General features: G+C 41.9%; 1 protein-coding gene across 1 annotated transcript; it reads left to right on the top strand.

Annotated features, from left to right (window-relative positions):
• The first annotated feature begins 453 nt into the window (after nucleotides 1-453).
• LOC104955564 (urea transporter 1) lies at nucleotides 454-7928 on the top strand. Its single transcript, XM_010782915.1, has 5 exons — nucleotides 454-844; nucleotides 1268-1457; nucleotides 2956-3084; nucleotides 3775-3964; nucleotides 7722-7928. The coding sequence occupies exons 1-5, from the start codon at nucleotides 718-720 to the stop codon at nucleotides 7911-7913; spliced, it is 828 nt and encodes a 275-aa protein (XP_010781217.1). The 5' UTR covers nucleotides 454-717; the 3' UTR covers nucleotides 7914-7928.
• The last annotated feature ends 8072 nt before the right edge of the window (nucleotides 7929-16000 follow it).

The raw sequence follows: 16000 nt of genomic DNA, 5'->3' as shown, positions 1-16000 counted from the left end.
CATTCAACAAGCCTTGTGACAACACGAGGTTGCAGGAATGCATGAATAACAACATCTTAAAACATTTGAAAGGCATTAGCAGTGTGACAAGCGTGCTAAAAGAAACAAATCATAATGTCCTCTCAGAAAGATCTGCTGTCCACTACACTTTCTTCCCCTGCATACATGTTCTGTAGAACAAAAAGCAGTAGAGATAGCACGGTGATATATTGCACCTTTTGGAAAGGCTTGAGATAACAGAACATGTGCTAATGGTTTACAAATAAAGGAAAGACAAACATTTGGGCGTACGCTGCCATAAAAGGTGGATGAGTAGCTAAAATAGACAAACAGTGGGTGAAGGGATGTCACAGTGGTGCTGGTAGAGAGGTGATTATGAAATGGGATAAACGGAGCAGGATCTCACTCATCTTCATTTGCTTCAGTGCTGATGTCGATGGACTTTGTTCTTCTGTGGAATGGGTGCAAAGCCGAGTGAATACGTTACCCAACTAGCTTGTTTATAAGTCATCCCTTTAAGCCTCACCGGGGAGGAGAGAGGGAGAAGAGGAGAAGGTAAAGGGGATGACTTGGAAAGAAGAGGAGGAAACGGCAACAGGAGAAAAACCAGAGGAGCAAGAACAAGCAAAACTAAGTAAAGTGAAACTGGGATCTTCCAACATTGCAACAACATATTTTTAAAAACTTTTTCAGCGGTGTGGTGCAGCAGCTGCAGGGATGTGGATGGATACCAAAGCAGAAGAGAAGGAGGCCAGCAGGAGTCGTGCCAGCCTTGGCCAACGTGTGTTGAGCGGTCTACTGTTCTTTACTGGGGATATGGAGCACTTAAATAAGTACATGCAAGGTAGGAAACATCTTGAACACAGGTTTAAAATTGTCTGACCTTTAAGAAAATGTGTTCAGAAAATTGCATAATTCATCAAGTCTGAATCTTCTCACAGGACTCTGATTCATTGTATAACTTTGTAAAAAGAGCAAGTTGCCAAACACTAGGAATGTGTTTAACTGTCATAAATACATGACTGTGAAATGCTGATGTTGACATTAAAATATGCAGATGTTATCATTCCACAACTCCCACGGTGTGCACTGCTGCACTCTTCCTCTACATAAAACATAATCATCATTAAACTCTCATCTTGGTTCTTGTATTAAACCCTGTATTGCCATCAACAAATCCAACAGGGGAACATGGATTTGTTTGTTATTGTACTATGTAGTCTCAGAGGGAAACAAATGTTAATCTTTTTTCTTTCTGTGTCTACAGACAAAGTGTTTGGGCTGCAGCTGGCGGTGTGGGGCCTGAGAGGGGTGTCCAGGGTGATCCTAGCCACCAACCCGCTGAGTGGAGCTCTCATCCTGGCTGCTCTGTGCTGGGCCTCCCCCTGGCAGGCCCTGCTGGGGACTCTGGGAGTACTGACCTCCACGCTAACAGCTGTTATCATGGGCCAAGACGGGTAAATGTAAACACAAGAAAAAAACACAGAAGCTTGTAAAAGTGTACATTATTGTTTGCAAATGTAATGACCTGTGTATCTTAGAGCCACACAACATAAAAATGGCCCTTTTAAAAAACCAAGCCCTCGTTAAAAACCTGTCTGTTGCCCGGTAGCCGACCCTGTAACACAAGTCTATAATTTGCTCGACCTTCCGATAAAAGTTGATTGAGAGTTCTGCTTTAAATTCATGAGAATAACAGCTCCATGACTGAGAGCTCTCTGTTCTCCCGCACCCACTGCCTGCGTGTTCTTATTTAATAAATGTCCTTATATGTACAATAAGCCTCGGACAAAATATAAGATGCCAATATACTACATTATATAAGGTTTTTAAAGTATCTCAGTTAAGCTGGGGCTCCTAGTGTTTTAAAGTTTGACATGTTGAATTTATTCAGTTTCCCCCAGGGGCCTCAGCTCATTACAACTTTTTTTTCTTTTTCTCATGGGGACCATAAAAACGCTAATGTGGGTTTTAATCATGAAAACAATCTGATAACCGTTTATTATAAGTATAATTAATAAATATTGTTAGCAATGCTATAATTCATTATTTCAACCATACATTTTTGCACATGATATTGTACTTTATATACTATCAGGGGCGGCGGGTAATGAATGACTAGATAAGGCTAGAAGGCTAAGCCCTCCCTAAATGATTGGTCCCTTTTCTATTGTGCACTCCTTATCTTTGTCTCACGAGCTGCATCGTGGTTGTCAGTTAGTGCCATAGATATTTCTGAAGTTCTAGCATGTGCTCTGTGCCCGCAGCTAGCAGGATGTATGAGAAGGACGTGTGTATTTACATTTACGTGTATGTATGTTTACACAGAATCGGTTGGTGTCTCTGCATTACCATCGTATCTTTAAATAATGATAAGCAAATAATTGTAAAACATCTTTCAACCTACAGTTAGATGGACCGAATAAGATTAACAATCTTACTATATAAATATTTTTTTTGGATGCTTTTCAAATTATTAATTAAACATCTAGGATAATCATTCCTCAAACTCTTCATAATGTTTAGGGACGGTCAAAAACGAATGAACCATTGACAACTAATATCTCCTGCATCATTATGTAATGTTGAAGATGATTTACAAAGGATTTGGTAATCTTTAACACATTTTCAATATAGTATATAAAATGATTAATTGTATTTAAGTAACAGTTACATATGTATTACCTAATGTGACATTAATTTACAGTTGAGCATGTTTAAACAATCAGTTTTTATAAAGTAACTAACTTACTGTCACTGTGTTACACAAAATAGGAAATACAATAATTGTGATAGGTGATTCCTGTGTGTGTGTGTGTGTGTGTGTGTGTGTGTGTGTGTGTGTGTGTGTGTGTGTGTGTGTGTGTGTGTGTGTGTGTGTGTGTGTGTGTGTGTGTGTGTGTGTGTGTGTGTGTGTGTGTGTGTGTGTGTGTGTGTGTGTGTGTGTGTGTGTAGTGCTGAGGTGTCAGGAGGTCTCCATGGGTTTAACGGCATGCTGGTGTCGATGCTGATGGGGGTGTTCAGCTCGGCTGGAGACTGGTACTGGTGGCTGCTGCTGCCCGCCTGCTTGGGCTCAGCTACATGGTGAGACACACTCTCAACGGAAATTGTATTAAGCAAGTGACCATCACCAGAGGGCAATCTGGGTATAGAGTATGTCACAAGAGAATGAGCATAAAAAAACGATCTCCAGAAGTGTTCACTTAGAGCAGCTCTCTGAAGCGCCTCTTTAAAGTCTTTACACTGAGTGCAGACCAAGATTAAAAAACAAGCGATCAGAACATCTTAGCTCCACATATCACTTCTTGTGAAAGAAAGAAGTGGCATGATTTGTTATTATTTTCTTTCACATATGACAGTAAACTAAATATCTAATGCTGTGAAGGATCAGACAAATAATTTGTAATAACATTTTCTAAAATATAAGGGATATTTTCCTTTTCATTATTTTTGAGACAATATGGGGAAGACAAATGACATTTACATAATTATTAGTGGTACTGTAGGTAGGGTGTTTTTATTTAAATGTAGTCCTCATATTTAATTATATATTAATCTTATTTATGACGATGTTGCTGATTTGTTCTGCCAGAGCAGTTGTGAGACACAGTAAGGAACAGTATGGGAGAAATGGACACCAACAGGGAATCTATGTTGGCAGGCCTCTGTATTTATTGTCAATATGAACACCATACAAGTCGACAAAAATCACCCAAACGAGGTCATTTCATTAAAACTGACCTCCACCCTCTCACCCCCCGTCCCCATGTCCAGTGTGTTTCTGTTCAGCGGTCTCGCCCCGCTGTTGGACCGCTGGGACTTGCCTGTCGCGGTGTTTCCCTTCAACATCGTCATCGTTCTCTACCTCCTTTGTACCGGCCCCTACAACCCCTACTTCCCGCACCACCCGGCTACACCTGCAGGGCCGATGGAGATCAACGCCACTGAGCTCATGGCAGTGGAGGTGAGGCGATCCAATGTTTGATTAAATGATTATTTAAAGGCTGCGTTAACAGAGGTAGTAGAGGTTGCTGTTGAAAAGCAAAGTCTACAATCTAGATTTGTTTTCTTTGTGCTGGGTTAACTTTATCAATGGCAAAAAGAACGAAGGATTAGTTTTGTATTACAATGTCAAGTCTTAAAAACACACGTTTTTTGAGGGGGTTTAACAAAAACACTGAAAAACGGAACCCAGACATCTGACTTGAAATCACCAGTGCTGTTGTTCCGTAATCTCAGTGGGGAACACGGTATACACACATATGTAACCAACTATAGAAATCTGAAAAGCTTGCAACTTCACAGTCAGCCAGATCATTGACCTTCACAACAACAAAAGTATACCATCCCAGCAGACCTGAAGCGTCTGGGGAGCCCCCAAGAAAGCCTGACCGCATTCGATAAATACATGAGAAAAAACTAAAGGAAATGACCATCGTGCAAGTTGTCACTGTGACAAGTGGTAGTTTGCAGAGCTTTGAACAGTGATTTTCACCACGGCCCGCCTCCAGAGCCTCAAAGCTATCCAGCTGTCTTCTGTGGGGGTCCTGTTGATACTGAAGTCACTCTGTGCAGAGGCCCACAGTCAAGCACACCAACATTATAATTTATGTATCCCATGAGATCATTTTTTTCTTATGTTTTGATTTTGAAGTTTCCCCCAAGAAATACAGGTGTATAAAATTGTAAGTTTCTCCCATTTGTATTGTGAAATAAATATTTCTCCTAAATCTTTTTTATATTATAATTTGTGGCTTGCACATCTCTGCCCAACTACTGGGCTGCAGTGTTCAATAATCTGTCACAGGTATCGAGCCTAATGCCATTACTGCTGGCAACCCTCAGCTGCCTTTTCCTATAGGCTCAGAGCAAATCTGATAACCTTTGTAACATTATTGGCAACACTTATAATACTAAACAGATGGAAATCACCATCACCACTTTCCCTCAGTCTTAAGAATTGTTCAATAATTTACAGCTGGAAAGAATCGGTTACACATTGAAAGGCTCCTCGAGGAAGTCAAATATATCTGAGGTTATTATGTGTTAGATGTGGTGTGTTATACAACCAATCCAACGGTGTGTGTCGTTGTAGTTGTAATGTGTTGTGTTTTGTTTTGCTAATGTGACAGTCAACCACAGCCAATTTTTCATTCTTCTCAATTTGTGTTTAAAAACCAACAAAGTTCATAAAAAACTTAGATTAGAAGTTTTAAAGGGAACTGATAGCAGTGACATGTAAATATGGATGATTGTAAAACCACAAAGCTACCTTTCGGTGTGTCTGCTATGTTGCAGTGAACAAGTTAGGAGCACAATATGCAAAGGATCAGCCAGCAATGACTCACCAGTTACCTAGCAACAGTTACTGATGAAGTTCCTGTTTGGAAATTGTAATAAGCCCAAACTGGTTTAATTAGCATTTCATGATGATTAAAAACTCACAGTGGAGGTTAGGCTGTTTCAGGAAGTCATTTTTTCCGGTTTCTGTGGACTTAGATTGTGCAGCAGGGAGAAGAAAACCTACTGGCTAAACCTATGACACTGAAAGTCACTTTGAATAAATACCCTGTAAAGCAAAGAAACAGTTTGCTTAGACCACTGAAGTGCAATGAAATGCAGTCGCCTTGAACTGCTTCTCACGAGACTTTGGCAACAAACCGAGACTCCAAGCAGCTGCTGCTTTAGATCTCTGTGAGCCAGCTGGCATCTCAATGCTCCAGGAGCAACTGAAATGCAATCTTCATGCTTCTGTTTGGAAACAGGCACACCTGATTATGTGATACGAATTGGAAAAGCTCCATATTCTTACAAATGTATCGAGTGTGCATAAGGATTGCATTTGTGTATATATTGTGTATCACTACTTACAGTTCAATAGTATTTTATGTGGACAACAAAACCAAATGCAGGTGCAACACATTTGATACTTTCTCAAACATATATAGAAATGTGTAAAGGATAAGGTTATGGGTGTGATTCCTTCTGTATCTCATACAGGCCCGATCGATAGTGATCGGGGCCACAATATGATTCAAACTCGATTTTCGACTCAGTTCCCTGTGCTTGGTGTGGAAAATGATAGCATGAGAGCGTAAAGTGTTTGTATAAGTGAACTAATTGCAATACTGTAATCACACAAAGGCAAACTAAGGAGAAAATGTATCATTTGTTAATGCTAAACTAGCACAACAAGAGACATTTGACTTTTAACATCTTTGAATTCTTCTCAGTGACTTAGAGAATGACGAGTAACAGTTATATCTAATACTGGTATTTTGTGTGATTTGTCTCCAAATGACACAATAGTGCTTGACACAACCTTAACTTAGATGTAGGATAAGTATCCATTGGACGCAACACCAATCTTTAAAAAATCAGATGGAGGAATTAATCAATCGTTCAGAAAATACTAAATATATAATAGATCCCCTACACAATATTGTAGATGGAAATAATGGATGGAATACCTAACTAGAAATGTAAGGAGGTTTGGTGGTTGTTTGTGTGTTTCTGAATCGAGGCACGGTAATTGCCAGGAGAGCTGAAGGGTGGGATGTGTATCTTTGCACACAAGGATCAGCGAACTGCCTGTGAAGTTGTCTAAACTAGATTAGATATGCTGACAAAATCCCCTCGGTGCTGTTACGGTTCCTGGAGACAAGATTTACACCAAGTTCTATTAACAAGCATCGCGCCCCGTGGCACAGTATGTCCCTGACACTAGATGATTACTTTTCACAGTTTTTCAGGCCAGGAGAGATGTTTTCTCTCTCTGTTTCCTCCTATATAACACAGTCTCTCCCTCGTTTCTTCTTCTTCACTCATTCGTCTGTCCCTCCCCTTTTTTAAATGCTCAATTTTCATTTCAGAAATTCCCTTTGGTTTGCTTCTTGGGAGATCTGAAATCTCAAAATCTTCTTTTTATCTCTCCGCCCCTCTCCTCCCCATCTCCCCAGTCTCTATCCATGTCCCTGCTCTAAATTTCAAATCTCATTCCTCTCTAACTTGCTACATCTTTCATCATCACTTTCAATAGCCTTTGTTTTTTGGAATCCTTCTTTGATCCTCAATTTGTGTAACCACATTTTCAAGGACAGCACATAAAGTCATTTTTTTTGTTACAGTCCTAGACGTGAAACAATCGTCTTTTATTTCCTGTTTTCTTTTCTATTGCTCTCCCTCCATTACTTCCACCCGTCTCTGTTTCCTCCTTCCTTCTTTGCTCCTCTCCTTCTTCCTCTGTCTCTCTGGGGATGTGGATGACGTGGATCCTATTTATATTTAATGTCTCCAGCTCTCTCTGCTGAGGCTCTGGGTGCACTACCACAACAGCGTATTTAATCCTTCCCCACACAAACACACCAACCTACACACACGGGTGTACACACGGAGGGTATGCACAAAGAGTTGTGTCGAAGAGATATAATTAAACTGCATTTATGACTTGTAAATATCAGCGACTGGCAGGTGCACCCATCCTGTCGCCATGGAAACTCTTTACACTTTACTGGTTGTTGGGAATGCAGCGTGTGTGTGTTTACTGTGTGTAGAGAAGAGAGGCTGGTTTTAACTGGAAAAGAGCTGCTCATATTTTATAATTATGTTTTCATAAGTGTGCTCTTGGGATTTAATACTTAATATAAAAAGTGTTTAATAATGATTTTCAATATGCTTCAACTCATCTCAAAATCTCCTTTTGACTTGTGTCCCTGGTGCAGGTACTGCGTGGCATCCCTCTGGGTGTGGGTCAGATCTTTGCCTGTGGGGCTCTGGGGCCCTCGCTCCTCATCCTGGGGGCCGTCCTGCTCTACTCCCCCCTGCTGGCCGCCCACGCTCTGCTGGGATCAGCAGTAGGAACGTTGGCTGGTGAGTCTCCATCTGTGTGTTTGCATGTGTGTGTGTGGGAGTAGTGGGAGCATTAGCAACATGGGAACAGTATATTATTGTTTTATAGGTCATACTGTGCATAATAATGTGTACCAGCCAACTCCTTTGACATTACTGGTTTAATCCTGAATTCCTACAAGAGTTGGTACTTTTATCTTATATCGTTTTTACTTGTCAAGGTCTTGGCCTTTTCAGTGCCATTATCTCTTGTATCACACTCATCCTTCTTGGTTCTTTGCTAACAGGGAAAGCTCCAACATTTCACACATCAATGTCATTGTACTAGTCATAGGGAGTTACTCTGTGAAAACAGTTGTGTAATAATGTCCTTTGTGGCTCTGGAGGAGATTATTTTGAGAAAATAACCACTGATGATATAATCAGTTATGTCAGCTTGGGCACAAAGACAACATTTATCACAAAAAGCCTTAAGTTGTTTGTGTATGCACGCAGGAAGGATGTCACAAAATATTGTGTTATGTCATATAAAGGTAGGAACCAGTGTTACTAGCGCCTGCTCTGTTTAAGTAGGGATGTCGCCGTAATGATGATCACCTTGGTTTTTGATCATGTAATATTGCTATTACAACGTTTTGGGAATAGAAGGGCCTTAGACTGCAGAGTGCAGACAGAACACAACATGGAGAGTAGGGATGCTCCGATCAGGGTTTTTGGGGCCGATCGCCGGAATCAGTATCGGCCAATACCGATCCGATCACAGGGTGGGTGGGGGCTAAGGGGATCTTCCATTTAAAGTGATGTTTAAAGCTCAGTTAATGGGGCTCATTTTTATATTGCTTCAGTTTATAATCGTAACAGATTGAAAGTTCAGATTTTTTTTTCAATAAATAACGCGCTTCCACAAACAGCAACCAACAAACAACATAATTATTACATTCAAATGAAGTACATTATTCAAGTTTACATTCATTTTGGATAATAACACTGGAGAAATGAGCGGAAACACTCTCCCTCTCTCCCTCTCTCCCTCTCTCCCTCTCTCCCTCTCTCCCTCTTTTCCTCTCTCCCTCTCCCTCTCTCCCTCTCTCCCTCTCTCCCTCTCTCTCTCTCTCTCTCTCTCTCTCTCTCTCTCTCTCTCTCTTTCCCTCCCCTGACAGCCTGTCAGTATCTCATGCAGCTCACTGATCCAGTGATGAGTGACCCGACAGTGAAGAATAAACACATTTATAACTAGTTTAGCTAGTTCCAGGGGTAGATAAACTAGCTAAGTGTGTTAGGTCTAACTTGAAGTGTGTGTTTCGCTCCGCTCACCGGTCCGTCACTGCGGACGGAGCTGCAGGATTTCTGCTTCACACACGTTGCATACCGCAATTTTATTGTCTTTTTCGGACACCTTAAAAAACTGCCAGACTGGTGAAGCCATTCGGCGAGCTTTGACAGAGAAAAGTCTTGTGTATTTTGCGTCATCTGATCGGCTCTCCTGATCACCCTTTCTAGAGAGCAGCGATCACACTATCAAGAGTGAATATCGGCCGATAACGATCAGAGCATCCCTAATGGAGAGAGTTGCAAACGGACTCACACAGTGTTGACGTTTCGGTTTGTCGGCACCTCAACCCCTAGACCGCAGGGGCGCCCTCATTGTGTCCTTTAATCTGTCCCTTGTGAGTTCCCCAACTTCAAAAAATCCCACAGATGACTTTGGCTGAGAAGAGTACATCTTTAACAGAGCCAGTTTTATCTCACACAAAGAAAACTAGAGCACCAGGTTGTGGAACATGAAGGCTCAAAACATTAGGGCAACATCATATCATAATGCTGAACAACCCAACAATTCAAATCCAAACTTAGTTTGAAAGTTAAACTTACTTCATGATTTTTCATTGCACCCTCACCACTATGGTATATTTAAATAATATAACAAAACATAAGTAATATAACTATAAATATATATATATACAGACTACCTGTACTTGGTTGCTGACACCTCATTCTGCTAGTGAGGTTGCTTAATAAGCCATACCTTCGCCCAAAGCACAAAGCAATATCTTTAACTCGTGTCTTTGGTAGCAGTGTGTACTTGGCATTTATTAAACAATCAGTCAGGACCTCAAGTAGATTGCAGGCTCAGGTGCCTGCATGGCAAATGTTGAATTACTGTGTGTTTCAACAAGCTTAAATTCAGGTACGGATTTATTAGACCCCTCTGGCACTAAGGCTTTAGGACAGACAGCAGCCTGTGGGTACATTGAAAAAAGAGACAAAGCAAGTAGCCGGGCACTGATAGGCGAACACACCAGTCTGTGGCTGTGTGCTCCTTACATGTACATCACTGTGACTCTATGCAGAGAGAAAGACTTTGAAGACTTCAGCCCCCTGCTTCCGTCTGCTGCTTAGAGTACAACACAGTGTCCTAAAACACTTTGTTGTGTGTGTGTCTATGTGTGTGATTGTAGCTATGAGTCATACTGTAAAAGGCGGAGTGGGGGTGAGCTTGCACATGCACACTGCTGCAATAACAACAACAGTGGAGATGTGATCAGAGAGATGGGACTGTAATGAGAATGTGTCAACAACGTGAACGGGAAACAAGCAACGTAGCAAACATGGTGTTTACTGCTGCCATTTGCATATTCTCTACACTTCTCTTTATTTTCATCATGTTTTTCCATGTTTTCTCCAGTGAGCCATTTTAGCCCAAATTAAGTCTTTTAGAGCCTTTATTGATCTTGAAAAGCTCCACCACAGTTTAATGTTTTTCATTTGGACACTTGTAATTCGGGGTAATTCATGCTGCTGTTTGCTTTTCCTCGAATACCGAAGAACACCCTATGAAATGAAGTCTGGCTCCATTGTTCTGGTTGCCTGTGTTGATTTAGCTCTTTATATGTCTGAAGAATAAGGCTTACAATATTCTATACCAGGTCTGCGACTAACAATTATTTGTATTATCGATTATTTTTACATTAGTGTCTTTATTGATGCTCTGCGCTTTTAGAATAGCATTCCAAGTATCATTGCTTTCGTCAACGTCTCATTCATCTCCACCTTTGGTCCTGTTCTCGTCAGATTAATAATTTCTTTCAACTGTGAGAATAACAGAGGGATACATTATTATAGATAGGCCATGTTTAGAGCTGTCATTCACAGCAGTGTGGTGTAAACTATAACCACAAGGGGTTTCCAGAGGAGGAGAACAGGGGCTGTATGTAGGCCACAGCCTCCACCTCTCCATTTATTGGAGAATAATTCTAGAAATGCTTTATAGTGGGATCAAATACAGGAGAGAAGAGAGAGTGAGGCTGTAGAGTCCGATGTGTGACATAAAGGGAACTTTTCCAGTGAGATGCTCACATCTGCCACTCGGGTTTGATTTATTCTTGTGATGATGATTTTGTTTATGCAAAAAGGATTCTATGTGCACATTGGTGTTTATTTATGACCTGTATTACATGGCAAAGTTGTAATACAACAAACCATATCATCTTAATTATACATAACAGGTCTTAAAGGCACAACAAGTAGGATTTGTCTGTTGTGCTTCATAATATCAATCCTTGGAAAACTTGAAAATTCAAAGATTGATTGCGATTTATGTTTAAATATCTGCAAAGTTAGTGAATTAAGCTGTACTTTTGGTTAAATAACTTGCAAATCCCCCAAATGATCTATCTATTGCCATCATCGGGTCTATATATCACATTTTGTATTTCTAGATGTAGACGGACTGCCTCAGATCTACAAACCTTAACCAATTAATCAAGATGTTGTCATTGTGACCATGTAAGCATGCTGATATTAGCATTTAGCTTAGGCACCACCTTGCTTTAATACAGCCTCATAAATCCTCTTGCATGGCTGTAGACTGTTAGTCATCTCAACATCAACTCAACAGTTAAATAGACATTTTATAGAGTAGGATTTAATATCTGAGAGAAAGAAATATATAAAGAAGGACAAACATAAAGGAGACAAAGAAACTGCCATGTAGAAAAAGGCCAATAAAAACATCTGAGATCTGGCCAGTGCTGAAAAATGAGCCCACATCCAGAGCAATCCATTCAGCTGCCTCCACAAACCGTTTGCCCCCCTCCAAGGCCTCAAAGGACAGAGTGATTGATTCACCAGCTGAAGAAAGACTGAAGTCTAAGATGCAAATGTAGCCATTAAACATGAACACTGGAGAACCACACGGCCTCATATGCATTTCATTTCAGTTGTTCATCCCAACCTTTAGCCCCGTCCTCCAGTCTGCAGCTAGTCTCTGTGGTTGGATGCAGGAAGCATCTGGAAAAGAGGAGAGTGATATTGGGTTTGATATGATAAGAGCTCTCTGGCTCATTCTATTACCATAGACAATTTCACAGTGGGACTCACCCACACACACATACATTAACATACGCACATATTAAAACAACTGTAACAAAATGTATTATCCTCTGAGCCCTCCCTCCCACATAGCCATTAGTCTTTGACGACACCCTTTATGTGAGGAGCAGAGTGAGACGGTGGGATGAAGGAAGCAAGGAAGGAAGAGAGGGAATGATAAATAAAGAGGGGATGGTTATAATGAACAGGAAGATAGACAGGAAGATAATGAAGTGTGGAATGAGGAAAAGACGGGATGAGTGCAGAGGGAACGTTTAAAGGCAAAGAGGATAGCTGAGAGGGGGAAGAGGAAGAGGATGGCACATTAACCCAGAGTGAGGAGGCAGGACGGGTGTGGTCAGTCTGCTTCAGGACCAGAATGCTAATCTGCCGCACACAGTGCCTGGTGTAATAAGGAAACCAATCAGAGCACAGCCACAGGGCCGTTTATCTGCAAAATGGCCTGCTTCTGCAGAAGAAATCTCTGGCAAGCCCCGCAGTATTAATACAGCAGCAATGGCTAACTACATTTATGATAACTTACATTTTTTCATTTAAGTCATTGTATCGTATGATAGGCACCAATGGTAACGCATTATAGTTTAACTGCTATGCATTCAAGCGTTTGAAATGAGTTTGGCAGGGCTTACTCAACCACAATGTTAGAATTAGCATAAGCGCTAATGAGAAATGTAAGTTTTGTAAGTACCAGGCTACTAAGCACGGATCATTATTTCCTATTTCCGAGGAGCATATTCAGCTTAGCAAACATGTTTTTATTACTCATATTTGTAAAAAAACAACAACATTCCTGCTGTAGGGTTCATACCCCACCAACGTGAGTACTGTTCACATTGTTAAACAGTTGGTAGGCAGTTGATTTCTTTCTGGGCGGGGTTCAGGACATGTGGCCTCTGCGACGCTGGGTGTTGTCAGGTGAAACAATCTTCCAAACATTAACCAGAGGGGCGAATCTATCTATTGTTGCATTATGCTGCTTCCTGGCCTTTGCAGCTGATCTCAGTGGCCTCACTCGTTCTGATGACATCGCTATGGCCCCTCGTGTGGGTTTAGAGACAGTGCTGCTGCTGCTGCTGCTGGCTGCTGCTGCTGAAGGCCAGCAGAGAAAAGGTCAATGCTTTGGGGCTAACTGAGATGCATTTGGTCCAGCACGTCTCCCTGTCCCCTTGCATATATCTTCAGCTTCACAGCGCACTGTTTGTTTTGTACGAACATGAGACATTGACCTGCTGCTCACCCACCAAACACATCAATATTCTGCAGCAGTACTCGCCAGACTGGATGAATGAATCAGGACTGAAACATGTAATATATAAAACGAGCATCAATACTTTATTTGTCATTTTAAAGGCTTTTTTAAATGTTCTTCTGGTTCATTCCCTCCCACTTGTCACAAGACTATTTTATTTTATTTAGCAATTTCTCCAGGTTCAAGTTCAATTTACACAAACGTGATATCAGTGTTGTCTTTGAAGGTGTCAGATACTTCAGGGTGCTTACTACCACTTCATGTAATGACCCTGTTGCTACAAATGTTCCTCCTCTTGGTCACCTGCTGGCCTTCCGCCTCATATTTCTGGCTTTATTGATTCCCTCAACCCTAACCCAACAGCCCCTCTGAAATTGAGTTGGGAGCAGGACTTTGGTGAAGACATGGGGGACCTTATTCTGACCTAGTCTACTCTGAAATAATAATAATAATAATAATAATAATAATGCATTTTATTTATATAGCGCTTTTCACAACTCAAAGACGCTTTACAATATGAGGGAGGGTAGACAAACAAGGACAGGCAAACAAGTAAGTATAGTAAAATAAGAAAAATAAATAAAAAGGCAGTCAAGAGGAAGTTGATTGAGAGGAGGGGGGCTTATGGGTAGACAGAGTTGAAAAGATGTGTTTTGAGGCGGGACTGAAAGACTGTGAGGGACTCAGAGTCACGGAGATCTTGGGGGAGGGAATTTCAGAGCCTAGGAGCTGCCACTGAGAAGGCTCTGTCCCCAAAGCTGCAGAGTGTGGATGTGGGAATGGATAGGAGTCCGGCTGCGGTGAATCTGAGGGACCGTGGGGGTTGATAAGGAGTGAGAAGGTTTGTGAGACAAGGGGGGGGCAAATGGTGGAGTGACTGGGCTGATGTGATGCCATGATTTGGTATGTGTGAGGAGACGTGCAGCTGCATTTTGAACCCGTTGGAGTCTGTTGAGGGATGTAGTGCTGATGCCGTGAAGAAGTGAGTTGCAGTAGTCAAGGCGGGAGGAAATGAAGGCATGGATTAGTCGTTCGGCTGCGGGGCGGGTGAGAGACGGTAGGATTTTTGCAATATTGCCGAGGTGGAAAAATGAGGTTTTGACTGTTTGGCGGATGTGAGGTTCGAGGGAGAGGGTGGGGTCAAAGATTACGCCAAGGTTGCGTGCCTGATTGGAGGGGGAAACAATGGTGCCATCGATGGTGAGTGTTATGTTAGTGACCTTGCTGAGGGTGGATTTGGAGCCAATTAGGAGGAGTTCTGTTTTGTTGCTGTTCAGTTTGAGGAGGTTATGTTGCATTCAAGTTTTAATAGCTGTCAGACAGGAATCGATGTGGGTAAGGGGTGGGTTATGGAGGGATTTGGTGCTGAGGTAGATCTGAGTGTCATCAGCATAGCTGATGCTAGAGATCTTATGTTTAAGAGACCACATTTAATCTCCCTGTTTTGTTGCACTGTAGTAGTTGTTACATTTACTTTTAGTAGGTTATTATGTATGACACCTCTATTAGGTTTTACCTTAAATTGTCCTTGGGCAGACACACACACCGTTAATATTGGGTATTTTATTGGGATTCCTATGGATGACTGCCTAGGAGAGAGCCCAGAGAAGCGTGTAAGACTGCGACTCCGCCTCCTGGTTTTAACTCCAGTTTGTCATGGATTAAGTCCACAAAGCCCTGAAATGTTTGCCGAAATGAGATTTGCACCTTCCAAAGTAGGATGAATGCCGTCTCTCTTAATCAGACCAGGTTTTCCCCAGAAGGCTGTCCAATTATTTACGAAGCCCACATTGTTTGCTGGGCACCACCAAGACAACCAGCGCTGAAATGATGACATGTGGCTATACATGTCATCATTGATCAGATTGGGGAGGGGACCAGAGAAGATTACGGTGTCCGACATTGTTTTAGCATAACTACACACCGACGCCACATTAAGTTTGGTGCATTCTGATTGGTGTAAACGAACATCATTACCACCGACGTGAATAACAATACTACTGTATTTACGTTTATTTTTAGCCAGCAGTTTAAGATGCGCCTCAACGTCGCCCGCTCTGGCCCCCGGAATGCATGTGACTGTGGAGGCTTCGATCTCTAAATTCACGTGTCTCATAATAGAGCTACCAATAACCAGAGTTGGCTTCTCAGCGGGTGTTTCGTTGAGTGGGGAATATCTGTTAGATACGTGAACGGGTTGGTGGGGACCTGCGGGTTTCGCGTTATGCCCCTTCTGAACAGTCACCCAATCTCCCTGCTGCTCGGGAGTTGCCGGGGGACGGCTAAGAGGAGCTACCTTTTGCCGGTCCGCACCGGCTAACATGGGCTTTACTGTAGCTGAGTTATTTTCTAAGATGCGGAGCCGGGCTTCTATGGCTATGATTCCCGCCTCCAACCTAACAACTATACTACATTTAACACATGTATCGGTACCAGTAAAGGAGGTAGGGAAGTAACCAAACATGAGACAGTTAGAGCAGGAAATAGCACCCGAGGGTGGGGAAAGAGCCC

Source organism: Notothenia coriiceps, unplaced genomic scaffold (genome assembly GCF_000735185.1).
Source record: "Notothenia coriiceps isolate Sejong01 unplaced genomic scaffold, NC01 NC01_scaffold00024668, whole genome shotgun sequence".
Classification (NCBI taxonomy): Eukaryota; Metazoa; Chordata; class Actinopteri; order Perciformes; family Nototheniidae; genus Notothenia; species Notothenia coriiceps.
This window is presented reverse-complemented; position numbering and strand designations above follow the sequence as displayed.

Coding starts and splice junctions, on each gene's coding strand:
- LOC104955564 (XM_010782915.1), top strand. CDS start 718: ATGTGGATGGATACCAAAGCAGAAGAGAAGGAGGCCAGCAGGAGTCGT. Junction 3,085..3,774: donor TGCTTGGGCTCAGCTACATG/GTGAGACACACT, acceptor CCCCATGTCCAG/TGTGTTTCTGTTCAGCGGTC. Junction 3,965..7,721: donor CTGAGCTCATGGCAGTGGAG/GTGAGGCGATCC, acceptor TCCCTGGTGCAG/GTACTGCGTGGCATCCCTCT.